Below are 25,262 nucleotides of genomic sequence, written 5' to 3' on the forward strand. Positions count from 1 at the left end.
CCAACCACTGCGGAGCAGGAAGAGTTAAGCCTTCTGCATTAAACACAGTAGCCTCATTTAATGGTGTGATTAGGGGAGTACATTATTTTATATTTTCATGATACAGATGCGTCTTAAAAAGGAGAAATACATAGGCAGCCACTGCCAAGTGCCTAATAAACATTTTAGGCATCAATCTGCCATACAGATCTGCAGGATTTAACATTTTCTGAATAAGTGAGGAAAAACTACTAAGAAGATCAGGCATTCAGACATCATACACAGGTGTGTCTATAAGTCAGGAAATAATGACGTTTGAGATAGTGAAGAAACTAGAAAGTTTAGGAAGGCAGCCTACATATTTTTGAACATGTAATGGCTGAAGTTAAATAAAATAAACCTCCAAGTGGTTTGAGGTTACACAAAGCTATATTATTTTGGTAAAAGCTGCAGGTTCTACCCTCCTGTTAGGTTTCCAGCACTGGGTGGAATTCAAATTTATAATTTCTCACCTGTTTCTTATTTTCAGGGAGATCTTCTTCCATTGGCTCAGGCTTGTTCTCTTTTTTCGGCTGAGTGGGAGGTGGTGGCGGCGGTTCCTCATCATCATCATCCACAGTGCCTAGATCTACTCCAAGTAATACACTCAAAGTGGTCATAACTCGTGGATCCTGAAGCTTTCTACAAAGCAAAAGAAGAAAAAAAAAAGAAAAAAAGAAGACCTACAACATATGCTCATATGACTGCTGAAGAACTTACAACAGTGGCCATGTCCAATTTGATTTATTTAAACTGTTTCAGCCAAAATAAATATAAAAATCTACAAAACCAGAAAATTGAAATACTCTGGTATGCAAATACTAGTATTTAGAAAAGGACTTACGAGAGAGAACTGCTATTTTCCTTCCCAGGAGTACCGTATTTGCCAGCGTATAAGACGACCCCTACTTTGTGTTAAAATATGGTTTTGGGCTATACTCGTCATATAAGACGAGTATAGCCCAAAATAATGTTTAAATGCACCCAGTAACATCCATGGCGGTATTCCCGAGTGTGGCTCAGGGTTAATTTTCAGTACCATAAGCGGTAACCCCCGAGCCACAATCGGGATTACAGTCTCTTACCATGTCCACGATCCCCGCTGTGTCCTCAGTCTTCCGCTGAGACAAATCATGGCAGGCTTTGTATTCATTAATACAAAGCATGCCGTGATTGGCTCAGCGCGGTATACTGTATGTAGCCGAAGCTACATATACTTCTGTATGTACCCGGCGTATAAGACGACCCCCGATTTTTGGGGGATGTGTTAAGGTTTCAAAACCCGTCTTATACGCCGGCAAATACGGTAAGTAGCATTAGCACTAATCACGGCTCCCTTGTAGATTCTACATTCTTATAGGTAAAATTCAACTTACGTTCCTAGGTCAGATGGCTTGTTCCTTAGTTGCTCTATCAATTCTTTATAACTTGGGTCACTGAGAAGGGCTCTCGTACGAGGGTCTGATTCTAGCTTCTGGAATAAGTTGGGAGAGTTGAAAGGATTCATGAACTTCCTCTCTGCAAAAAAAAAAAAAAAAAAGGCAAAATCAGCTCTAAACTACTAGCATATTAAGTCACATCTCATCTCCCAGTGAATTTCTAAAGAGATAGGACATCATACTCACTCAAAATACATTTTTAGACACACAACCCTGAGTCCCAAAAGTAGTTAGTGGCACTAGAGGTACATAGTAAAAAAGGATCTGTACCTGCCAGCCTGGCCTCCATGTTTTGCAGGCCTTCTTTCAGTTGTGCATTTGTTGGCTCATGCCGAAGACCCTCTTCATAGGTTTTTTTTGCCTCCTCAAAGCGGTTAAGAAATTCCAGAGCTGCTGCTTTTCTTGAGTAACCCTAGAGGGAAAATAAATAAAAAGCTAAGCAGCTTGGAACATGGACACAAAATCAACAGTTACACGATCAACAAGCTCTTTGTATTTTTGAAAACAACTGAAAAGGGTATTAAATAGGAATATTTACTGCAGCCAAATAAGCATTTCTTCCTAACGTTTGGTGACGTTTTCAAAAGAAATTTGTTGCAAAGCAAAATGCATTTGTGCCATGGAAGAAGTTCCTTAACTCAAGTGCCAGATACAAATGATTGGCCTGCCAACTCCAGAGCAGCACCACAAATGCATGTTGTAATCTTTATACACTTTCAATGGAAAGCTCCTCAGCAGGCTGATGGACTGGTTTTTGATCAAAGTGAAGACGTCAGGCAGAGATTGTGTAGCGCAGGAACAGCTCCACAGTGAAGATCTCAGAGGAGTAGAGTTGAAGGCAAGTAAAATTTATACTGAACATTTTGAGGCATTCAGGATTCACTCAAAAAGATGTTCTGCCATGTGGGAAAATATTTCCAACGTTAATCTAACTGTCCAGTAGCATTGGAAGTGATTCTTTCAATGTAAATGCACAGCTTTCCAACATTACCTGAATTACAGTACAATAGGCGATTTAAAAAAAATCAAAAAAAAAAAATCAATGGGTGACCTACATTTACCCTAAAGCTGGCCAAAGATGACTATTTTGGCTGATTCCTGCTGAACTTGCCAAATTTCAAACTACAGATAGTCCGAAGCCAAATTACTAACCATCAACTGAAGTTTTACTGCATTCTATCAGATGCAGTCACTGTTCAGGTATTCATCAGCTGCTTAAAAAAAAACCTCCTGGGGCGTGGTCTCGACATGGCCGAGTGAGCACGCAGATCACTGGAGCTCTGTGACCGCCGAAGCCAGAAGCCGTTTTCAACGACGATACCGACCCGGTGCCGCGGATGCTCAGCCGCCTGAATCTCGCCAGCACTCCCGAGACCTCCAGGGGACCGGACCTACGCCGCTACTTCTCGCCCGCGCAGCCGCAGACTACCGCCGATCTGGCGACCGCGATGGGGCCTACCAGAGCCTTGGCCTCGACTGCTGCCGCCACTCCACACAAGGTGCAGGGTAAGACTCGGCCTGGCCCACGAGCTCCTCCAGCAACTCGAACCCTCCTGATTCCCAGCATGGATTCTGACAGGGGATCGGTGGGATCCCGCAGCACAGCTAGCTCCCCAGGAGGCCCGGCCAATGACTGGAGAGATGCCCTCTCCCACCTGCTGACGAAGGCAGATCTGGACAGCATGGCCTCAAAGATAGTGGCGGCCCTGAGGACTGAGGTGGCAGAGGTGAAGCAGCAGGTGGCCTCACTAGAGGGGAAGGTAGGCACGCTAGAGACAACCTCTGATGGATTTGCAGCCAGGTTAGCTGCCCTTGAAAGGGCCCAATCGGAATCTAACCAGCGTATGACCGCCATGTCCCTTGCTCATGACGATTTAGAGAACCAGAACCGCAGGAATAACCTCCGGCTGAAAGGCTATCCCGAAGCAACGGCCGGGAGAGACCTGTCACAGCTATTCTGAATCAATACTTGGGCAGACCCCCCACGGAACACCTCGAACTTGACAGGGTGCACCGGGCGCAGGGGCCCAGGCTCAGTGCTGAGGGCGCCCCCCGGGACGTGCTGTGCCAGGTTTATTTCTTTGCCATCAAGGAAGAGATTCGGGTCTGGTCGCAGGGCCCACTGGATTTTGATGGGGCCCCCACACAGGTGATGCCAGACCTGTCCAGACACACCCTGCAGATGCGCAGACTCCTTCAGCCTGTGCTGGACCTCATCCACTCGGTGGGGGCCACGTATAGATGGGGGCATCCATTTCACCTCATTGTACGACGGAATGACAGATCCTTCTTCCTACACTCTCCAGACCAGCTCTCCGATCTCTACAGCTTCCTGGACTCGAGCGCTGTTGAAGTGCCTAACTGGCTGGATTTCCCACTTACCCGGGCTGCAGACCCCCCCCTCCCGAGGAGATCCCCCTACCCTATTCGGAGACGGGACAGACCTCCGCTGCGAGATGCTTCCCTCCATCCAGGACCAAATCGGAGTGAACCCTAATCTGCACGTGAGACCTGACGAATTTCCATTGAAGTGGACCCCCCTCTGAAGCTAGCTCCCCATACCCTTTATATGGCGCCCCCTAGTTTACGTGATGGTTACCAGATGGGCGGGGGAGGAGGGTGGCTTGGGTCCACTAGGATCTCCTGGTGTATCCCCCATAGGAAGATAATTCGGTTTCACTAGTTCATATGTTATGTTATGGTATTTCCTATTCTATGTTTTTGCACGGTTTCACTGGCATTTGCCAACATGGCCTTCTCCCATACAGGTGGTGGATGCCTTAGGGCAGGCGGGGCACTCGCTGCACTTCCCCTCGCTAAGGGGTGGAGTACCTTTGCTCCCCTGCTCCTTGGTTAGAGGAACTGCAGATGAGGGGACTGATGTTGAGACGGTGGTCCCGCTGGTCCGCTGCCGCCACTCTGGCTCCATGATGTCGATGCTAACTGTTTTAGACTAACCAGGGTATTGGGATGAACATATGCCTTTAAATGTTGTGCCCCTCCACTGCCTGCCGGGACCAGGCACTTACTAACATGTCCTTCTTTCACACAGGAGGTAGAAGTATGAGATCTAGCGGGGCACTCGCTGCACTTCCCCTAGTTAAGGGGTGGAGTACCTTTACTCCCCTGCACCCTGGCTAGCGGTACTGCAGCTGGGGCAGATGGGGTCTCGGCAGTGACCCCACGGGAATGCTGCCGCTACATTGGCTCTTTGATGTTGTTGGTATCCGTCTTAGACTTGCCATGGTATTGTGATGAATATATGCATTTACATGATGTGCCCCTCCACTGCCTGTCGGGCTCAAGCGGCGGAACCCCCCCTGCATTGGGTCATGCAGAGCTGCTGCGGGTGGTCTCCCTGATCCTCCCCCCCTGGGTGACGAGAGTGACTGAGTTGCAGTACGGCCTCACTATTGGGTCGTATCACTGCGCACTGGGGATCGGTTGGACACTTCCCGACGCGAGTCATATCTCTACTGGAGTCTCTGCTGCAAGCACTTCGGTTACCCCTAAATAGGCCGTCCCAGCGTTTCACGCACTGGGACTCCCCCCTTAGGAACTGATCGGACCAATAGATTGGTCCGACTCCCGCCCCGACTCCCGCCCATCCCTTGGGGAAAAACTGCTTCCTCTACTCTCTACTGGTATTACCTCTCCTCATTCTCCAATCTACTTTCCCCTCCTCCTTCTCACCTTCCCTTTGCCGTCCCACACCCCTTTTCTCGACCCCCCTATTTTGGTCCCTACCTGCTCATCTTTCCCCCTCCTGCTGGGTCTCCCGCCCCTCAGTCAGCTAGCAGAGTCCTTGAATTGTCAACATGGGCCCGCTTAAGCTGACAACATTTAATGTTAAGGGGCTTAATGTCCCGGAGAAGCGGTCTCGACTACTGGTGGACCTACGGAAATCCAACTCACAAGTGGTCTTTCTCCAGGAAACACATTTTTAGCAGGACAATATCCCCAGGCTACAAAATAGATACTTCCCGGTAGTATACCATTGCCCTTTCCCCCTTACTAAAACAAAGGGGGTAAGCATTTTGCTGGCCAAGTCGGTAGCGTGGCAATTTCAGGACCAATTGGTGGATCCCGGGGGTAGGTACTTGCTGGTTAAGGGCATACTGGGCCAGCTGCAAGTCACCATGGTCAATGTGAACTTCCCCAACTCTGATCAGCTGGGCTTCCTACGGACCCTGGTGACTAATATAGCACAATTCGGAGATCCTGCTGGGGGGTGATTTCAATTTCGCCTTGGACCCCATGCTTGATGTCTCTAGGGGCACCTCGCATCTTTCCTACTCCTACCTCTGGAGTCTAAAATCAGAACTGCTGTCGCTCCACCTGATGGATCCGTGGCACCTACTACACCCCCAAAATAGGGACTACACCTTTTACTCCGCTGCCCACCAAGCATATTCAAGGACCGACTATTTCTTTATACAACACCGAGATCTCCCCACGGTACTCTCGACGGATATTGGTGACATTCTTTCCGATCACGCGCCAGTCCATTTGTCCCTCGATCTCTCAGCTCCCACCACCTCGAGTTCCTCCTGGAGGCTAAATGAGTCCCTTCTACAGGACCACTTGATCAGAGATGACCTCGAGCGAGAACTGCGCTCCTTCTTCTCGGTCAATAACTGCTCGGTATCGTCCCCTCTGTCCACGTGGGAAGCACATAAATGTGAAATACGTGGTGTCCTTATTAAGCATGGGGCTCGTAGGAAAAGGGAGAGGGGACAGCGGGTAGGAGAACTGTTTAGAGAACTGGAGATTAGAGCTGCAGCTAACAATTATTTTCAAAATCGATTAGTTGGACAATTATTAAGTTCGATTAAATCGGATAAAAAAAATTAAATACATTTAAAAAAATGGCTCCAGTGATGGACTACTAGTTTGTATTGAGATTGTAGTCCATCACAGGAGCAAGCTTTGAGCGGTGGAAGTAAAGAAAAGGAAAAAAAAAAAAAAATACGAGTGCGGGAAGAGCTTAACAATCTTTTATTTACAAAAACTAAACAGCGTCTTTTGCGGGGCAAACGCACCATATGCGAGTACGAGTACTCGAAAAAACCGGGCAAGTTACTGGCCAGAGCCCTTAGGGGCCCGCAAACCAAAACTTTTATCCCACGTATTCAATCTTCCACGGGAAGGATGACACTCCTTTCCAGTGACATAGCGACCGAGTTCAGAACCTGCTACGATAACTTACAGCCCGACCCTCCCAACCCGCCGTCGCCAAGGAGGAACTAATTGCAGCGACAAAACAGTCCACCGGTAAGGCCCCGGGTCCCGACGGATTTACGTTGGCCTATTATAAGACCTTTATGGCGGATCTTATGATCCTCTTTCTGGCCGCCTATAACGCCATCGTAACGGGTGCCCCCATGACGACGGACGCACTGAGGTCTCACATAGTGGTCATCCCGAAACCAGACAAGGGCCCTACTCAATGTGGCAGTTATCGCCCAATTGCACTTCTGAATGCAGACCTGAAATTGTTTGCCAAAATCATAACTAAATAGGCTACTCCCATATCTACCTAAGCTAATACATTTTGACCAGGTGGGGTTCATACCAGGGAGGGAGGCCAGAGACAACACTACCAGAGTCCTCAACGCCATCCAACATGCTCAATCTCACGCTACGCCTATGATGCTGCTGTCGACAGACGCGGAAAAGGCCTTTGACAGGGTAGACTGGGGGGTTCTTACGATCCACTCTACGCCACGTTGGGTTGGGCCCTAATATGATGTCCTGGATACTAGCGCTTTATTCTACCTCCACGGCTGCAGTACAGGTTAACGAGGCTCGCTCATCATACTTCCTTTTATCTAACGGAACCCGGCAGGGGTGCCCTTTGTCCCCCGTAATCTTTGCCCTCACTCTAGAACCCCTCTTATGCACAGTGTGGGCCTCTCCGAACTTCCCTGGACTGCCAACACCATCTGGAGCCCACAAGCTTGCCGCCTATGCGGATGATCTCATCTTCTTTGTCACCTCCCCTGAAACTTCCTTGCCTCACTTGCTGGACATCCTCTCCTCATATGGCTCCCTCTCCAATTTTAAGATCAACTTCTCGAAGTCATCGGCGCTTAATACCTCCCTGCCTCCCGCCTCGATCCCACACCTCCGACGATCCCTCCCTTTTCGCTGGAAGGATGACAGCATTAAGTATTTAGGGACCCATATTACCCCTGACCTATCAGCCCTTTATGAAGCCAACTTTGTCCCATTTTTCCACAGGCTCAAGCAGGACCTTAGTCTTTGGAGAACCCTTTCATTGTCATGGTTCGGCAGATGTAACTCCCTAAAGATGACGGTCCTGCCCAGATTGCTATACCTTCTTCAGGCCATCCCAGTTAGACTGCCACCTCTTTTTTTCCGTCAACTATCTACGGAATGTGTGTCCTTTATTTGGGGGGGGTGGCTCTCCCCGAATAAGTAGGCGTATCCTATCCCTCCCCAAGTCAATGGGGGGCGTGGGCCTCCCTGACTTTCAATCCTACTACAAGGCCACCCAATTGAATAGACTTCTGGATGTCTATTGGGTGTCCATGGAGAAACAATGGGTGGATATGGAAAAAGGGGTTTATCGGTTCCCCATCGAGGGATTACCGTGGCTAGCCTCCCCCTTACCCCGAGATCAAACAACATCCCATCCTTCACAACACTATCCTGGTGGCAAGGAGAGTACCGAGTAACACCAACCTATCGCCCTCCCCATCTCCTCTCACCCCGGTCCTAGGCGACTCCGATTTCCGCCCGGGCTATGAAAATGCGAGACTCCTCCGACTCCTGCAGGCGAACAAGTTCAGGATGATCGACTTTTCGATCCACCTCGCAGTGGCTTAGGGGTCCTGCCTTGAGTGACTTGACTGACCCCCCTGGACCACTGGAGTGTATTACAGCTCGGGCACTATCTGAGAGCGGTTCCCTCTCCGCAGACCCTGGACAGACCGTGCACGACCTTCAAACACATGTGCAGGGGAAGTTCACCATCCAGACACGCTGTCTCTACCATCTACGTGCTACTGTCTCCCCCCCCACAGGACTATGTCCCCCCTTTCCTGGCTAAATGGGAAGCCGACCTGAACGTGGAACTCACCCCCCAGCAAAGGGCGAACGTGCTAGCTATTGCACACAAATCCTCGATGGCAAACAACTATCAGGAAGCTGGTTACAAACTTCTCACGCGCTGGTACAGAGTGCCCACCGTTTTGAATAAGTTTGATGCCTCCATCTCCCCTATGTGCTGGAGATGTTCTGCCTCTCATGCACATCTTTTGGTCCTGCACAAAGTTGCGCAGCTTTTGGAACACCGTGGCCGAGGTGGTGCGCTCCCTGACCATGGTTGACCTGCACGACAACCCGGCCGCCTGCCTATTGCACGTGCCCAAACGCTCTCTGGCCAGATACAAATCCTCCCTCACGGTGCATCTTGTGAACGCAGCACGGGCCTGTATCCCACTGCTTTGGAAGTCTCCTCAACCTCCCTCTATACAGCTTTGGTATTCCAGGGTGAACGACACCTATAAGATGGAAGACCTGACTGCCTCCCTGAAAAACACTGAGGAGCGGTTTAACTTCACTTGGAGACCGTGGGTCTACTTCAGAGATACAGATGGCTATCTCCAACACATGACCAAATGAAATATGCCCAGACCGACTGACTTTGCTGGGGACGGATGGCATGGGAGACCCCGTACGTGGGTCTTAACCCCTCCCCCCTCCCTCTTTTCCTGCTCCTGCTCTCTCCCCATCCTGGTTCACTCTGTTCTTCGCTGCTTTGCCTTTTTCATAACCTGTTCATATACTCCAGCAGCTGTGCACATGGAGGGCAGGAAGGTCACAGAGCAGTCCTTAACAATATGGCAGTGGATGTTACATGTAGAGACATACTATCGTTAATCTTGACATTGCTTAGCTGCCCTAAGATGCTTAAGGTACATGGCTCCCCCTAGAGTTCTTCACCAAGTATTTACCCCATCATGCGATGGAGCTCCGATATTGATGCGGAACTAGGTATATGCCTGTAGGATTGTTACTTTTCGCGGCTATTTACGTTGACAGTTGGAAGATTTCTGTATGACTGATTGTTCGGACTTTACTTATAGTGTACTGTATTTCTACTGTATTGCCTGACGTCTTCAATAAAATCTTTTGAATTAAAAAAAAAAAACAAAAAAAAAACCTCCTGCATTGCCAGCTTTAGTCCTTTAGAAAGAAACAGATAAGAAATGCATGATTTGGACCACATAAAGGGCATGCCAACAGCTCTACTGACTTAACTAAACCTACAAGTAGTTTTAAAGGAGAGGTAAGGGCTGTGAGGAGGACCCGACTTATGACATTAAACAGTAGTGAATAGGACAACATTTGGAACCTGTCCAATGAATTATTCCCACTAGACAGTAACCAAATGGCAGGCTGGAGGTCCACTCACAGAGATGAGACAATTGCTCAATCTGACTATTCACCTCCAACATGGTTACCCTAAGGCCCCATTTACACCTGTGAATGGGGCCAGTTACAGGAGTCTCACAGATTCCTCCATGAGACTCATGCGATCTGCTGCAGACAGGAGGTGCTGGATAATCCTATGACAGTTGCCACCACCTGCAACTGTTCACAGTCCCTGCGATTCCCTGTGGATGACCGCACCGGAACAGACTGTATACATCCAGGCATGACCGTCCGCAGGTAGTCGCAGGGACAGCGATTATTTGTGAACGGCATGTGAACGGCTGCAGGTGACAGCAGGTGACAGCAGCTGTCAGATTATACAGCACCGCCTGCCTACAGCAGATCCCATGAGACTCAGATGAATTTGTAAGACTTACATGACTGGGCCTTAGATCTTCTGCACACCTCTAAAAGGCTTGTATATGGTTTTCAGTGCCAGGAGCCTAGTGCTGAAAACTGTTAGTGCCAGAGAAAATCATGGTGAATAGTAGTTAGCCAGCGTTTTATCCCCCAGACTAAAGCCCCCCTTTCCATCTAACCCTCCTGTACTTATACACTTAGACTGCATCTAAACCCAATATATTGCAGCTTACCACTACTTGATTAAGTATATGCTAATGACCAAGGGCAAATGTGGGTCCTGAGGTTACACAGGTTGAGAACCACTGTCTTATTGTGTAACTTGAATGTGCTGCATTCATCCACAGCTTGAGATTTAGAAGCAAATAAAGTATTAAAGTGACACTAAACTCAAAGAGTTAAACCTAAAAAATGCATTCAAGTACCTTAACTATTAACAAAAATGTTACTTATTTGTGTATCACTCGGCTGTAGATCCTCAAATCATCTCTGAATTCATGCTGCACTGTCCTTCCTTCTGGAGGGTGGCTACTTTTGTTCCCCATGGTCCCCATGTGTGTTGTACAGTAGTCACCGCTCCAAGCTCACTCCGATGATGGACTACTTTAGGTTACTGAATTCGGAACATCAGAACTGTTCTAGGCTGTGTATAATCTTAATAGGGTGGTGAGATGTACAGGCACAATCTGACTGTACTCAGAGCAGAAGAAGCAAGTTGTAAGATTAGCTTGGCCAAGCTAGAAAGATCATGTAAGTGATATGGCAAAGGAAGAAGAAGAAGCACGGGAACTCTACAAGCAGATGTGCCACTAATGCTTACTTCCCAGGAGAACAGAGACACAGGATTTCTAATCTTCCTGACAGCATTTGTGAGCTACCAAATATCTGCCGGTCAACAGCCATGAGAATGTCTCCCATGTCATCTCACATCTATGAGCTGCTTAACATATGAAATGAAGGCATTGCATGCACATACCTTGCCCCAGTCTGCTTTAAGCTCAACAGTTTTGCATCCATCTTCCAGAGCTTTGGCATATTCCCTCTTTTTGGCATATGCTGCAGAGCGGTTGCTATAAAGGACATGATTTTTGGGGTCTAGTTTGATGGCTTCAGTGTAGCATCGCACTGCTTCATCCAAATCTCCAGCTGAGAGGGCTTTGTTACCTTTTTCTTTCAGTTCAGTAGCCTGAAACAAATGAGGAAATACATGTTACAGAATATGATCCAAACAGCTATTGTAAACCAACTCTTAAAGCCGAGGCCTCATTTAAAGTTTTCACAAAGTTTCATTATCCACAGTAGCTTAGATATAATATTAAAGTGCATTTAACTTTTACAGCCAAATTGTGATAACACCTATTTTATATTTGTTCTCATTCACATAGCATAAGCTAAAAAAAAAAAAGAAGAAGCTTCTTGCAGTTTAAATAGCTTTTACATGGGTTAGGGTTTTAAGGGTTAAAATTTCTTCTTGCGTCTATTTCCTTGAAATGGTGTGAGGGGGCCTTGTCGATTCAGAGGTGGCTTGACTGTTTACATACAAGCGCTTGGGCGGCTGTAGAACCACCCAATCACTCCTATCCCGGGCTCCACTGTGCCCAGTGCAGGCCCGGGACCAGAACATAAGCTCTCGGTACTGAGATCAGCACAAAATCTCCTGCTGATCTTCCTTCTGAATGCTGAAATTGTGTATTACATCACTTCTCCCTTCAGCTGTCATTTTTCCAGGCTTTGTAGCTGGAGAGAAGCTGGTGACAGATCTCTGCTTCATTAGCATCTTTGGGGGTCCTTAGGTGACATATGGGGTCACCTAAGGACCCCACCTATGATCCTCTTGCACCTATGATCCTCTTTGCTATCACATAGGGGGCTTCTTAGCAATAAAGTTAAAGAGGAACTTTTCCCATATCTTTAAAACACCAACAAACACACCTTTAGAAATGTTTAGGAATGACAAGCTACAAACACATACTTCTAGATAATTGCAGGCTTTGTATTCTTTGCATACATTATTTCCATTTTCTTTCTCAGTCTTCTGACAGTGGCCATTTTAACTAAAGTCAGATTACTAGATCTCCCTTTACTTCCTGGAACTCTGGCACATGTGACCATGCACATCTCAGGAGAAGAAAATGCCTTTCCCTGATATCTCGTGTGATTACAGATTTCCCAACAATGTTCTGCTGATGCAACCTTCCCAGGATACAACACTTTGGCATACATCATTTATGCCAAAATGGACCAGGAAGTTTAAAAAAAATAAAAAATGGAGTCACATAAATTGATGAGCAGTAAAAGTTTTTAAAGCGTCGCCTATGGTCAATTTTGGGTATGGTAGTTTTTTGCTATTTCGCAGGCGCGTGTAATTTTAACCCCTTCATGACTGAGGCGGGGGACTTTTAACATTTATTATTAGATTTATTTTATTTAAATTTAAAAAACTTTTTTTTTTTTTTTATCGTCAGTCACGAAGGGGTTAAGTCTTGGCATGTTTGGCGTCAATCTGATGTGACCCAGTGTTTTATATTTGAGCAAAAATTGAATAAAATGTTTTATAACAATGTAGGGAAATAGTTTTTTCCCCTAAACTGTTTTCTTTAAAGAGTAAAAAAAATACCAAAAGAGAGCGCTATGTGTACCCCAACAATACAAAATTATTTTCGTTATGGCGTTGCATAACAGACTAAATGTCAAAGTACCACAGCGCTGAATACTGAAAAATGGGCTGGACAGGAAGTGGGTTTAACACCCCGGTCATCAACTGGTTAAAAGAGCTATGGGATAAGTGTTTTTCGCAATAGTTCTCTTTAGGGTCACGGGAGGACATATACTGAACTCCTCCCGTGACCCAAAGCTCAGTATATCGTGGGCAACTGAGTGCTGCAGCCGGGACGAATCCCGACAATACTGTCGAGATCCACCCAGCTGTGTGAGTGACAGCGGGCTATGCCCATCTAGGAGGCAGAGCCAGCTGTACCCGCCCCCTCCCCCATTCAGCGCAGGAGGATCGGAGCAGGGAGGGAGGGAATCCTTGCGGGGAGCCATGACTGACAGTCACAGCAGGGAGACGTTAGGGAAGTGAGCGGATCGGCTGCATGTTTCTGCTCACTTCCCGATCGATAGAGCCGAGCCGACCTGTGACAGTTTCTTTGTCACAGATCAGCTCGAACTATGAGGATGAGTGGAAATTGCTCACCTCATAGTTCTCCTTTAATGAAGTTGATCAGATAAAACACAATCCTCAAATTTCAGTCTCAAGACTTGGACAGAAGTGGCTGGATATTTCAGTCTCAAGACTTGGACAGGAGATCAGTAGCAGCGAGATGCAACAAAAACTGGAAACAAGCATCTTATTTAAAAAATGGCAATTGTTAATATAGATTGCTTTAACAAACATGCCATTCATTCAGTTAGGGTTACATCTATTTTATCATTAAAAAAAAGAAATCCGATACCTAGCTTACTTCAAGAACTGGGGGGCCACAGCTTTCCGATGCCTGATATATACAATACCATCTACCATATTACACCCCATTACGTCCCAAGTTTGAGAACCTTTACTTAACTCCCTCCATACAGCAATAGTGCCACCCCCACAATGACTCATTCCGGGCAGCGTGGGTTAGATACAGAAGAATCAGTTTTAACAATTTTCTTTCCTGCAGGCAACCTTACAAACTCTCAGCTGCATGGTAATTCTCAAAAGGTTAGATACCATTATCATTTTAAATGTTCGCGTTAAACGCCAGAAACTAGCACAAAGTACTGAAGAAAGGCAATTTAAAAAGCCATTCTCATGGATCTGATGCAAAATTGTAATTTTAAAATGGAAAATCAATCCCCTGGAAAAAAATTTTAAAAGGCTCTGCTAAGGAGCACATCCAATACTGCTGCAAACACACCAATAAACCCGCACTCCGTTTTGTTAGCACTTGGACTATGTGGGTTTTCTGTGCAGATCTTGGCACAGGATGGCACCCGATAGCTTTAAAGATGACATGCCATGTATAGATCATTTGCAGGAGTTAGCCTAGTCTTAAGGTGCCCATACACGTAATTTAAAAAAAACGTACGATCCGTCCATCTTAGGCAGGCAGATCGTACGTGCGATCATTGCAAACATGCCCCCCAGAGGGGCGGGCTTCCGATGACTGAAATGCTGAACATGCGCACACCGGCCCGTTCTGCATTGGTCTCCCGAGAACGGCACTAACCAGCCGACAATCGTATGATTCTCGGCGGGTTTTCAAGCCTGCACAGGAGACAAAAGATGTGCGACATAGTTACATAGTTAGTCAGGTTGAAAAAAGACACAAGCCCATCGAGTTCAACCTACAGTAGAAACGGTCACACACCTTCCATACACCTTGCGATTATTGTACGATCGCGGGATTTCCCGCGATTATCGTACGATAATCACAAGGTGTGTGGGCACCTTTAAAGGAGTTAAGTGCAGGTTATGTTTTAGAGCCAACACTTAATGTTAAGGCCAGGGTGAAGTTTAGGGTCAGGAGAAATTTAGGTCCAAATGTGCGTTGCTGCGAGGCAGGGCCATTATTATGACAATAATAATAATAATACAGGATCTATAATCGCTCCAACAGTTTGAGCAGTGTTTTACAAAATAAAAGGGAGACAGTACAGATACAATACAAGACACGGTTGGTAAGAAGGGCCCTGATCACAATGGCTTACAATCTGAATGGGGATGTAGTAGAAAAAAAAAAATACAGTTCAGTCATTACGTAGAGGCAGGGTAAACTTCCCTAAATAAAAAGGTTTTCAGAGATCGCCTAAAAAGGTAAACAGTAGGATATAGATGGAGAAATTGTGGTAGGGAGCTAAAGAGGGTGGGAAAGACTCTAGAAACATCCTGGAGGTGAGCATGGGAAAAGGTGACGACGGAGCTAGATAGGGCTGCAACAACTAATCGACATAATCGATTATAATCGATTGAAAAAGTTGTCAACTTTAGCTAGAGAACAGGGTGGTCTGAGTGATACTTTGAGGCAAGGTTGGTGAGATAGCTCAGGGCAGAATTGTGGATGGCTTTGTATGTTCTTGTTAGTATTTTGAAATTTGTATTAACCCTTGCAGTGGGAATGCACTGCAAGGGATAACTGTTCATTTTCATCTCGGTACAAAAATAATAATGTTATACTCACCCAAACCTCTGAGCTGACTTGTTCTTAGACCGGTCCTTCCAGTGTCTCTCCCCCTGCATTGTGTCTGAGGACCCCGTTGTCATCATTCTCTACACTGTGTAAAGGCGTGAGGACTTAGAGGGACATACCAACGCTGCAGCGTAGGACAGACTGGAGGGAGCGCTGTGACAGCCAGCAAGTTCAGCAGATTGGGCGAATATAACTTTTATTTTTGCACCCAGATGAAAATAAGCAATTAACCCTTGCAGGGCGGAGAGAGCCCCACTGCAAGGGTTAAACATTTTTTTTGCCCCCGGGTTCTTCTTTTATTGTGGTAGCAGAAGCCAGTGGAGGGACTGGCAGAAGGGTGGGAGACAGAGTGGCTGGTACGGTGAATGAATCTGGCAGCAATATTCATGATAGCCTGAAGGGATAAATAGTGCAAATGTTGGCCAATGAGAAGGGAGTTGCAAAAGTCAAGATGAGATATAACTGGGCGTGAATAAGTATCTTATTAGCTCAGCCCATTTTTCCCAATATCAGCACCATTTAAAGACTCCTATTTTGTTAAGCCGCAAAGAAACATATTAAAAAGTATGATAAAAATAAAACTTATTCAAAAAGGTATTAAACTTGTCGGCACAATATAAGTATTCTTATCAGATAAAACAGAAGGCAAACAATAAATGTCAAACTACAATAGAGTCTATAAAAATAACGTGTCAGGTTGTCACGCCGACCCTTTTTTCAAGTAAGTGCATCTAGAAAAGTAAAAATAGAAAACAGAACACAAAACCCAGACTACGTGTAAAATGAATGAATTACTATATGTCCGAATATACGAAAAATATATTCAGGCGCTTAGTAATTTGTTTGAGAATGTGCGGCGGCCATATTGGCCACCGGCGTGTTCTGTGAATGCGTGCCACCATCTTGGAGGCAGGGCGCATGAGGTTACATGACGCCATGCATGCTTGGCATCAGGTGATGTCACACGCCGATATTGGCCCCACCATCTTGGTGTATACCTAGATATACACCAAGATGGCGGCGCCCAACACGTGCGGTGTTATATGACGTCATGCGCCCTGCCTCCAGAACACGCCACTGACTGAATCCAAAATAGCATAAAGTGTTTTGTTTGATGAAACAAAAATGAAAACTTCGCACATGTCTAATAATACATGTGTGTGTGTGTGTGTGTAGCCCTGTACACACACAAAGAAAAATGCATCGGGTGCGCCTACATGTGAAAATGGCGATTGCGCCACACATGTTACATATCACCGCAAAAGTCACAGTGAGGGCAATAATTTTAGGGCCATTAATCACTATCAACACTAAACGGATGAGCAGTAAAAGCTTTTAAAGCGTTGCCTATGGCCAATTTTGGGTATGTAATATTTTTGCAATTTTACGGGCGCACGCAATTTTAAAGTTTGACATGTTTGGTGTCTATTTACCCGATGCGCCCCCGTCTTATATTTTACCAAAAATATGGGTAAGAATAAATGTTTAACATTACGCAGGGAAAACCTTTTTTTTTTATTTTTATTTTATGGTACTGTTTTCATGATATAGTAAAAAATAAAACCCCAGTGGTGATTAAATACCACCAAAAGAAAGCTCTGTCCCCCACAAAAATAAACTGCAAGGCTATAGTCCGGTCATGCTGACTGGTGAAATTTTTGACTGAATGGTGAGAAACCCTAAAAAATTTTCAAGCCCCGACTATGGGTCAACCTTTATATCTCATAGTTCTCTTTAGGGTCATGGGAGGACATTTACCAACGTCCTCCAGTGACCCAAAGCTTAGTATATAGCAAGCTATTGCACGCGATATACTGATAGTGCCGCAGCCGGGACGGATCCCGACAGTAGTGTCGAGATCCACCCAGCAGGCTGATTGACAGCGGGCTCTGCCTATCTAGAGGCAGAGCCAGCTGTGCCCGCCCTCCTCCCCCATCCATTCCTCCAGTCAGAGGATCGCACGTGAGAACTGGAGCCCATAAAACACATAGGGATACATTTTGAGTGCAGCAGCGTACGGAGCCGGTCAGCACACAAAACGGACGTCGTGTGAACAGGTCCTAAGGGCTGTGACACACTGCACAGCGGTGGCGCACTGCCTTTGCGAGCCGTGTGTCATGTAATTTTCTCTACTGGCACGTCAGCTTGCGAGAGCTCACATAGCTGAGCGTGCCAAATTGAAAAATTCACCTACAGCCAATCAACTCGCAGTATAACCCAGCGTGTCACAATGCGAACTCCATCCGGTTGTTACGCGTGAGCCGATTGGCTGAAGATGCAGCCATTCATTTGACTGCACTCAGCTCACACACTGCATGTGAAGCTCCCTGCCTGACTGCTCTGCACGGCTTCACATGCAGTGTGTCAGGAGTTGTGAAAAATATCGTTTAGATTTCCTTGTTTCTACCTTAAAGTGCCGTGGTAAGCTGACAGTAGCACACTTATGTGGAAATTACACTTTGGTAGAAATTATAATGGTAAAATTGCCAGTGCCCCCTGGCAGAAATGCCCTCCCCAAGGAGATGATCTTTAAATATAGGGATATGGGGTGGGAGAGATTGTCAATCAGTATAAATGAGGACACTCGAGACAAAGATATCAGCTCTCTGATCAAGCAAGTCAACCAGGGAGTCAAATCTAGAACATAGAAATGTTTCACAATTAAAATTAGTAATCTTAGTAGGTTAGAAATAGTGTGCCATACATAGGCAGAGGATTAATTAAAAAATGTCAGTTTCCAAATATACAACACAACAAATAAAGGGGGTGGTTAAATGGTTACTTAAAGTGACATTAAAGGATAAAAATGCCCCCCCACCCCCATGTTAATGTCAGCACTTACCTTAACTACCTCCGGGCCTGCCGTAGCAAAAAAACGGCCGGCCAGGAGCTCTCTCGATCTGAGCGGGCGTCTCTAGACGTCCGCTCAGACACGCCCCCTTGCGCGCGCCGGAAATGGCCGGAATTTAAAAACGGGCAGCGATGCCCGTTAATATACATGCGATCCGCCGGCTGTAGAGCCGGCCGATCGCATGTATGGGGTGCCGATCGGGTGTCCCCCAGCTTCATCAGCTTCTTTTGGGGGGTCCTAGGTGACATTAGCGATAAAGTTTAGTGAAAAAAAATAAAAAAATTAAAGTTTAAGTTACACATAAGAATTAAAGACATTTTTTTTTTTTTTTAAAGTCCCCACCCATACATACACGCATGCAAACATCCGTCGGAGGCGCATACGTGCAAAAAAGACGCACATGTTACATATCGCCACGAACGTCGGAGTGAGAGCAATAAGTCTAGGGCCATCAATCACTGATAACACTAAACTGATGAGCGGTAAAAACGTTTAAAGTGTCGCCTATGGCCAATTTTGGTTGCGGTCGTTTTCTGATAGGCACTTCCGATCCAGCGGTGTCTGCGTCCACACACTTACCTTGCGTCTCTGCTCGTCTCCCGGCCGAGAATCCGAACTGCGCATGCGCCCGCCCCAAGATCCTTTGCGGCCGCACGAACAGTTCCGGACTCTCGCCGCGATAATAAAGGTCAGTCTAAACCGCTGTTTAGAACCCCTTTAAAGCCGCAGTCACATGATCCTCTGAAAGGAGTCTTCTCTCTTTTTTGTTTACATCCACCCATTCATGAAAATGGCCCCCCAATGCACCTTACAAATGCCATGTGCTACAACATTCCGTGCCAACACATAAAAACACGTGCATTGCAGCTCACAGTATTGTGGTCTGAAGAGGCCCTTAGGGCTTGGCTTTTTTTGTGCACAGGGTTTTATTGTGCATTAACGTGTGGTGCATTAGGGCAAATACCATACCACGTCTTCACTTCTCTAGAGTCCAGTGGTGGCGTGCTTTACACCGGTGCATCCGATGCTTTGCATTGCACCTGGTGATGTAAGGTTTGGGTGCAGCTGCTCGGCTATGGAAACCCATTCCATGAAGCGCTCTACGCACTGTTGTTGTGCCAATCTGAAGGCCACACCAAGTTTGGAGATCTGTAGCTATTAACTCGGCAGACAGTTGGTGACGTCTGCACACATGGCGCTTCAGCATGCGCTGAACCCGCTCTGTCATTTTACGTGGAATATTTCGTAGCAAGGAAATGTCACAGATGGACTTATTGCACAGGTGGCAACCTATCACGATGCCACGCTTGAATTCACTGAGCTCCTGAGAGCGACCCATTCTTTCACAAATGTTTGTAGAAGTGTCTGCATGCCGAGGTGCTTGATTTTATACACCTGTGGCCATGGAGGTGATTGGAACACCTGAATCCAATGATTTGGAGGGGGGTCCCAATACTTTTGGCAATATAGTGTATATTAGGAGGTGCACTGAAATTAAATTTTCAGACCGAAACCAAAAATAACTTCTGTTACCCTAACCGTTAACATTTTATTTATTTATTTTTTTACTTTACTGTTGGGGGCTCTGGAGAAATATCAGAGGTCTACACAGAGACCTCGATCTTGTTTCTGCAGCCCCTGTTATGAATGAACAGGAAGCCTCTATACTGAGCGCTCCTGTGCATTCATAAACTGTGGATATGGGATAGTACGTGATGTAGAGCACTTCTTATTCATTCATAATTGGGGACACAGTAAACAAACTATGTCCTCAATTATTTAAAAACACTCGACGATCACTGATCATTGAATGCTTGTAACCTCTCTCCATGCTGACTCCTTTGGCTGTCATACGAGGCAGAGCGAGAGCCGACTCATCCCCCGCACCGCCAGCTTGGCGTCCTGTGACAGCAAACAGCTGTCTCCTCCTCGCACCGATCTCCATCCTGAGTCTATGCCTGTCAAAGGAGGCCGAGCGGGGAGGTGCAGGAAGAGCTCGGCCTCCTGTGACAGACTGCTGACAGTGCTCTCCTCCCCACCCCGCTTAGCCTCCTGAAGGTTTCTCTCCTTCCAGCTGGACGCTGCTCTGTGTTGGAGGGAACACAGAGCAGCACCAGCAGGGAGTAGAGAAACTATAGAAGCACCACAATTTCGGTGGCTGAAATTTAAGACACACACACCTTTAGTACAGGGGAGTGGTGGCCCTGGTGTTCTGGAGCACCGTTTTAAAACAGCATTGTGTTTACATTGCATGAGTGAACCCGGAACACGCACAATGTCTATGACAGTGCAGATTGTAGTAAAATCACATAGTCAAATCAGAGTGGTTCTGTGTCTTGTGAGCGCTGTCATACCCAATCACAGTGATCACAACTGTAGTAGTACTGTTTACATTTGAGAGCCCTACACTTCCTCTCAAAAATAGAAAGGACGATCTTCTGAATGAAGATGTCATCAATAAAGGGTAGGCAGCAGCAGATTTCATTCATTTTATTTATTTTAATGTGGCATAATTTTTTCACCAGTGCACCCTTCTCTCCTGTACATCTCATCACCATCCTGTCCTTGTATATTAACTAATTCACCTTTCCTATTGTGCATGATGACCCCCTCAGCGCCATCAGCCCACAGTATGTGACCTGTACATTAACATCTTCACCTCCTCTTCCCCTGTGTGCATGACCTGTACACTAACCACTTCCAGCGGGTGCACGTAAATGTACGTTCTACGCTGGAAGTGGTTATACCAAGAACATGGCTGCTCCTGCAGCCGTGTTCTAGGTACCGTTTTAAACAGCCGGCAATTGCTGTTTAAATACAAGCGATCTGGTGTCTATTCAGGTGCAAGATCGCTTGTACGGTGCGGCGCCATGTCCGCCTCCCGCCATCGGCTTCCTGGGCTTTAATGTCCCCCATGTGAGCCCGGAACCGGAGAGATCAGTGGCTTCCTGGTGATGTAGCCCTGGCCTCAAAGATGCATCTTGGGAAGGCTACATCACCAGTGTCTTCCTGGGAAATCTTATCTGTAAACTACAAAATCTCACAAGATCTGAGGAAAGGCATTAATTTCCCTTGAGATGTGCATCGTCACATGTTTAAGGAGGCAGACCCAGAGTTCCAGGAAGTAAAGGGAGATGGATTCATCTGCCCTTGGTGAAAATGGCCACTGAGAAGAATGGGGTAGCAGAAGTTTACATGCAGCAGCTTGTCACCTGATCATTAACTTGAATGGGTGACAGCTGCCACTTGTAAACAGATTAGGGATTCCTGCTGCCGGAAAATGCAAATTCCTGACACAGAAATCCCTAAATCGCACCTAAATACACAGGTGTGAATGGGGCCTAAAAGTAAAGCTGGCCATACACCTTACAATTATCTGCAGATTTTCTGTGGTCAGATGGAAAAGGTGCAACAGATTCCCCCATCTACACTAACTGTGTGGATAGAGTAATCCCCACCTGGGCCAAATCTGTTGCACTTTTTCCATCTGACCACAGAAAACCTGCAGATAATTGTAAGGTGTATGGGCATCTTAAAGCTGGCCATGCACCTTACAACCATCGCAAGACTTATATCTTGCGATGGTTGTAAGGCAATTAAAAAACCGTTCGATCTGCCCATCTTGGACAGGCAGATCGTACTTGCGATCATCGCAAGCCCTCCCCGCTGACAATAGTCGGCAAACCTGCCGACAATCGTACGATTCTCGGCGGGTTTTCGAGCCTGATCGTAAGACAAAAGACGTGCGACTGTACAGTAGAAACGGTCGCACGCCTTCCATACACCTGCCGATTACCGTACGATAATTGGCAGGTGTATGGGCATCTTTAGAGTGAAGTTCCTCTTGAGGCTAGGTTCAGATCTGAGCGATCCTGGGACTGTGCAATTGTGCACAATTCAATACAGCAATTGCTGGCTGGCCCCATTGAGTTACAAGTACCTTTTTTGCAACACACGACGAGCAGCTTTTTTTTTTAGTGTTCAATTGCACGGGCAGTTTTGCGGTGGGGAACCGAGCGATCAGCCTGGCACAAATGGGGTGCCATTAGAAAATAATGGCACCACCAGCGCGAACGGTGGGCGATTCCATGACCATCTGCATGGATTGCCCAGGTGTGAACCTAGTCTTAGAGCCCATTCTAACCAGGACGGTACAGATCAGTACGGTTACCGCGCGATTCAGATCGCGCGGTCGCATGAACGGTCCACATAGAAATATATGGGATCGTTCATGTCGGCGGATCCGTGCGGCCGAATCACCCAGGTGTGAACGGGGCCATAAACAGATTCAAGGATTTATCCACAAAGAATAGGAAGTCTTTATATGTAAAGTTGGTGATGAAGGAACATAATATCCGGGCACGCTGCCACTAGTTTTCTGTAACTTGAATATCAAGCATTACTTCTCTTATACACAAGTGAATATGAATAAAAAGCAAACACAAGGCCATACTAATAAATGTGCCATTGTAGTGGCACAAAACTCAGTAGAGCAATCTTAAAAATGCATTCAAGTACCTTATTATAAAAAATATAATCCAGTGGTTCTCAACCTGTGTAACCTCAGGCCCACATTTGTCCTTGTTCATTAAGTCGCGGCTCAAGTGGAACTGCAATGAAATGCACGCAATTAGAGTACCGCACGTTCTGGTGCAGGCGTATGAGCGGTGGGTGGGAGGTGCGTTTGGGGTACCATTCAAACGAATGGCAACACAACACACCTCCCACACTAGAATCCACCGAACGCAATCAATCCACCTTGATTGCGAGGTACAGTGCGTTAATCGCCGGTACTATGCAATTAACGCACTTTACTAGCGTGAATGGGCTCCATCCATATGTGCATTGCTTGTACAGCTCCCTTGCATGCCCTGTAGAGGTGGCGGGAGCCAGAATGTGATGTCACTCCGGTCCAGGCACCTCTATAAGACACGTGAGGGAGCTGTAAGCAATGCACGTATGGATAGATGGAGCTCCCTCACGGCCATAGCTCCATCTCATACCACCTCAAGCTGACACTCTGCGCCGGGCAGCATATTTTGAATGACTGTTTGGTGTGAGAACTGACAATGCTGCCTTAGGGGGAGGCAGAGAAGCCTCTCACCTAGAAAGGTGGAAGGCATGTGGCGACCCACTGAACACGGGGTCGCAACCCACTAGTTGAGAATCAAGGATATAACCTATTTGTGGATCACTCGGCTGTAGAACCTCAAAATCATCTCAATCTAAGCAGACACTGTCCTTCCTTCTGGAGGTAGGCTACTTTGTTCCCCATGGTCCCTGTGTGTTGTAAAGTCGTCACTGCTCCAAGCTCACTCCCGTGATGGACTACAATCTCATGTTTAGTTTACTAAATTGTATTGAGACTGTAGTCCATCACAGGAGTGAGCTTGGAGCAGTGACTACTTTACAACACACACGGAGGCTATGAGGAACAAAAGTAGCCACCCGCCAGAAGGCTAGAAATAAGATTTTTGTTAATAGGTAAGATACCTGAATGCATTCTGAAGCTTTAACTCCTGAGTTTAGCATCACTGTAAACTTTATACAGTTTCACCTGAACCAGAACAATTATTTTACCCATGCTCCTGGAGAACAGATTTACTATTGCTCAGCAAACACATAAGGCACACATTGTCATTTGATCAACCCTAACCGGATGTTTGCAAAAGCATTGCAAGATAAACTACCATGGTGTTTTTCCTTTTCCTTTTTTTAAATAAAATAAGTCTGTTTAAGTTCTTTTGTGCATCTCATTGCTGCTGATCTCCTCCAGAATTTTGTCAGCCACTTCCTGCCTCTTTACACTGGCTACAGCATCGGCTGCACATCTTTGATCTCAATCAGCTTCCTAATAGTGACAACAGAGGACCATGACTGCACAATGTGGGTCAGCACAGCAGTTTGTAGTCTCCACAAGGGGGCATTTGTGACAGGGTGACAACACAGAAGTACATTTCAAGAGGCAGTTGTCACATAACAGGAAGTGTCTTATAAAAAGGATCTTCATGGCAGGATCATCAGGGTTTCACTGTGGGAAAGCTTCAGATTTTAGACTGAAAAATAGCTCTTGGAAATACATTAAGAAGCTTGTATGAAAAGGATTTGCTTAGGTTAAGATCTACTTCCAGGAACACCGTGTATAAGTTACATAGAAGTGTCACCATATCCAGCCAGAAGAGCAAAGTACACAGAACACTGTTCTCTAATGTCTGGATGGGTGCTACAATAATAAATGAATGAGCACACATCCTATCTTTGTTTATGAAGTTTAATGTAAAGCAGCTGGCAGGCCCCCACTGACACACAAGCAGCACTCAGTTCCCCCGCCATAGATATGTTCTAACTACTGCCACTCAAATGTCATCACACAGGCCGGCTACAATGGGCGCCCTCTTACCTTCTCCATGGCTCTGCTGCTCCCTGTGACTCCGGCCTCTCCACGCGTCTTCTCGAACCTACTAGAAGATGACAGTTCAAAACCCGCCTACGAACCACGATATCATTCGCTGCTTGTTAAAAATGAATGCCGCCGACTGGCCGAGCCATCCGTCCATCAGGAAGCCGCTCCTCTCCCATCACCTCCCAGGGAGTTGCCAAGCACGCCGAGACGCCGCCTACCACCATGGTCGCGTCTTATTGGTGGGCGAAGTTATCGTTAAAAGGGTGGAATTGGCTGGCGCATTCTGGAAGCTTCTAAAGCACGGATTGGCCGGCGTCTCAGGCTGTACAATTGTATTCGTTAGATGCGCTGGTCAATCAAAATGCCCCGCCCTTCTACGTTCATTCAGGAATCGTAACGTCATGAGAGTGGCCGACGGTCTGCTCATTGTACTAGGAAGGTTAATGTTATTTGTGCAATGAAAGCAAGGAAGGATCGCTGAGGAAAGTAACAGAGTTTATAGTGTTCATCACCACTCATCATTTAAGAGTTAAAGAGTCATTATTGGGCTTATC

At 46.5% G+C, this 25,262-nt stretch overlaps 1 protein-coding gene across 1 annotated transcript in view; it reads right to left on the minus strand.

Annotated features, from left to right (window-relative positions):
- STIP1 (stress induced phosphoprotein 1) overlaps positions 1-24,811 on the minus strand; it is a 43,050-nt gene extending 18,239 nt beyond the window's left edge. The window contains exons 1-5 of the mRNA XM_018565515.1: positions 24,706-24,811; positions 11,257-11,466; positions 1,728-1,869; positions 1,395-1,536; positions 492-660 (exon numbers count right to left, since the gene is read on the minus strand). Coding sequence (XP_018421017.1) covers positions 492-660; positions 1,395-1,536; positions 1,728-1,869; positions 11,257-11,466; positions 24,706-24,714 — 672 coding nt within the window. The 5' untranslated portion in view covers positions 24,715-24,811. The remainder of the gene's footprint in view (positions 1-491; positions 661-1,394; positions 1,537-1,727; positions 1,870-11,256; positions 11,467-24,705) is intronic.
- Positions 24,812-25,262: the final 451 nt, after the last annotated feature.

Source organism: Nanorana parkeri, unplaced genomic scaffold, assembly GCF_000935625.1.
Source record: "Nanorana parkeri isolate BGI_ZX_2015 unplaced genomic scaffold, ASM93562v1 scaffold25, whole genome shotgun sequence".
Classification (NCBI taxonomy): Eukaryota; Metazoa; Chordata; class Amphibia; order Anura; family Dicroglossidae; genus Nanorana; species Nanorana parkeri.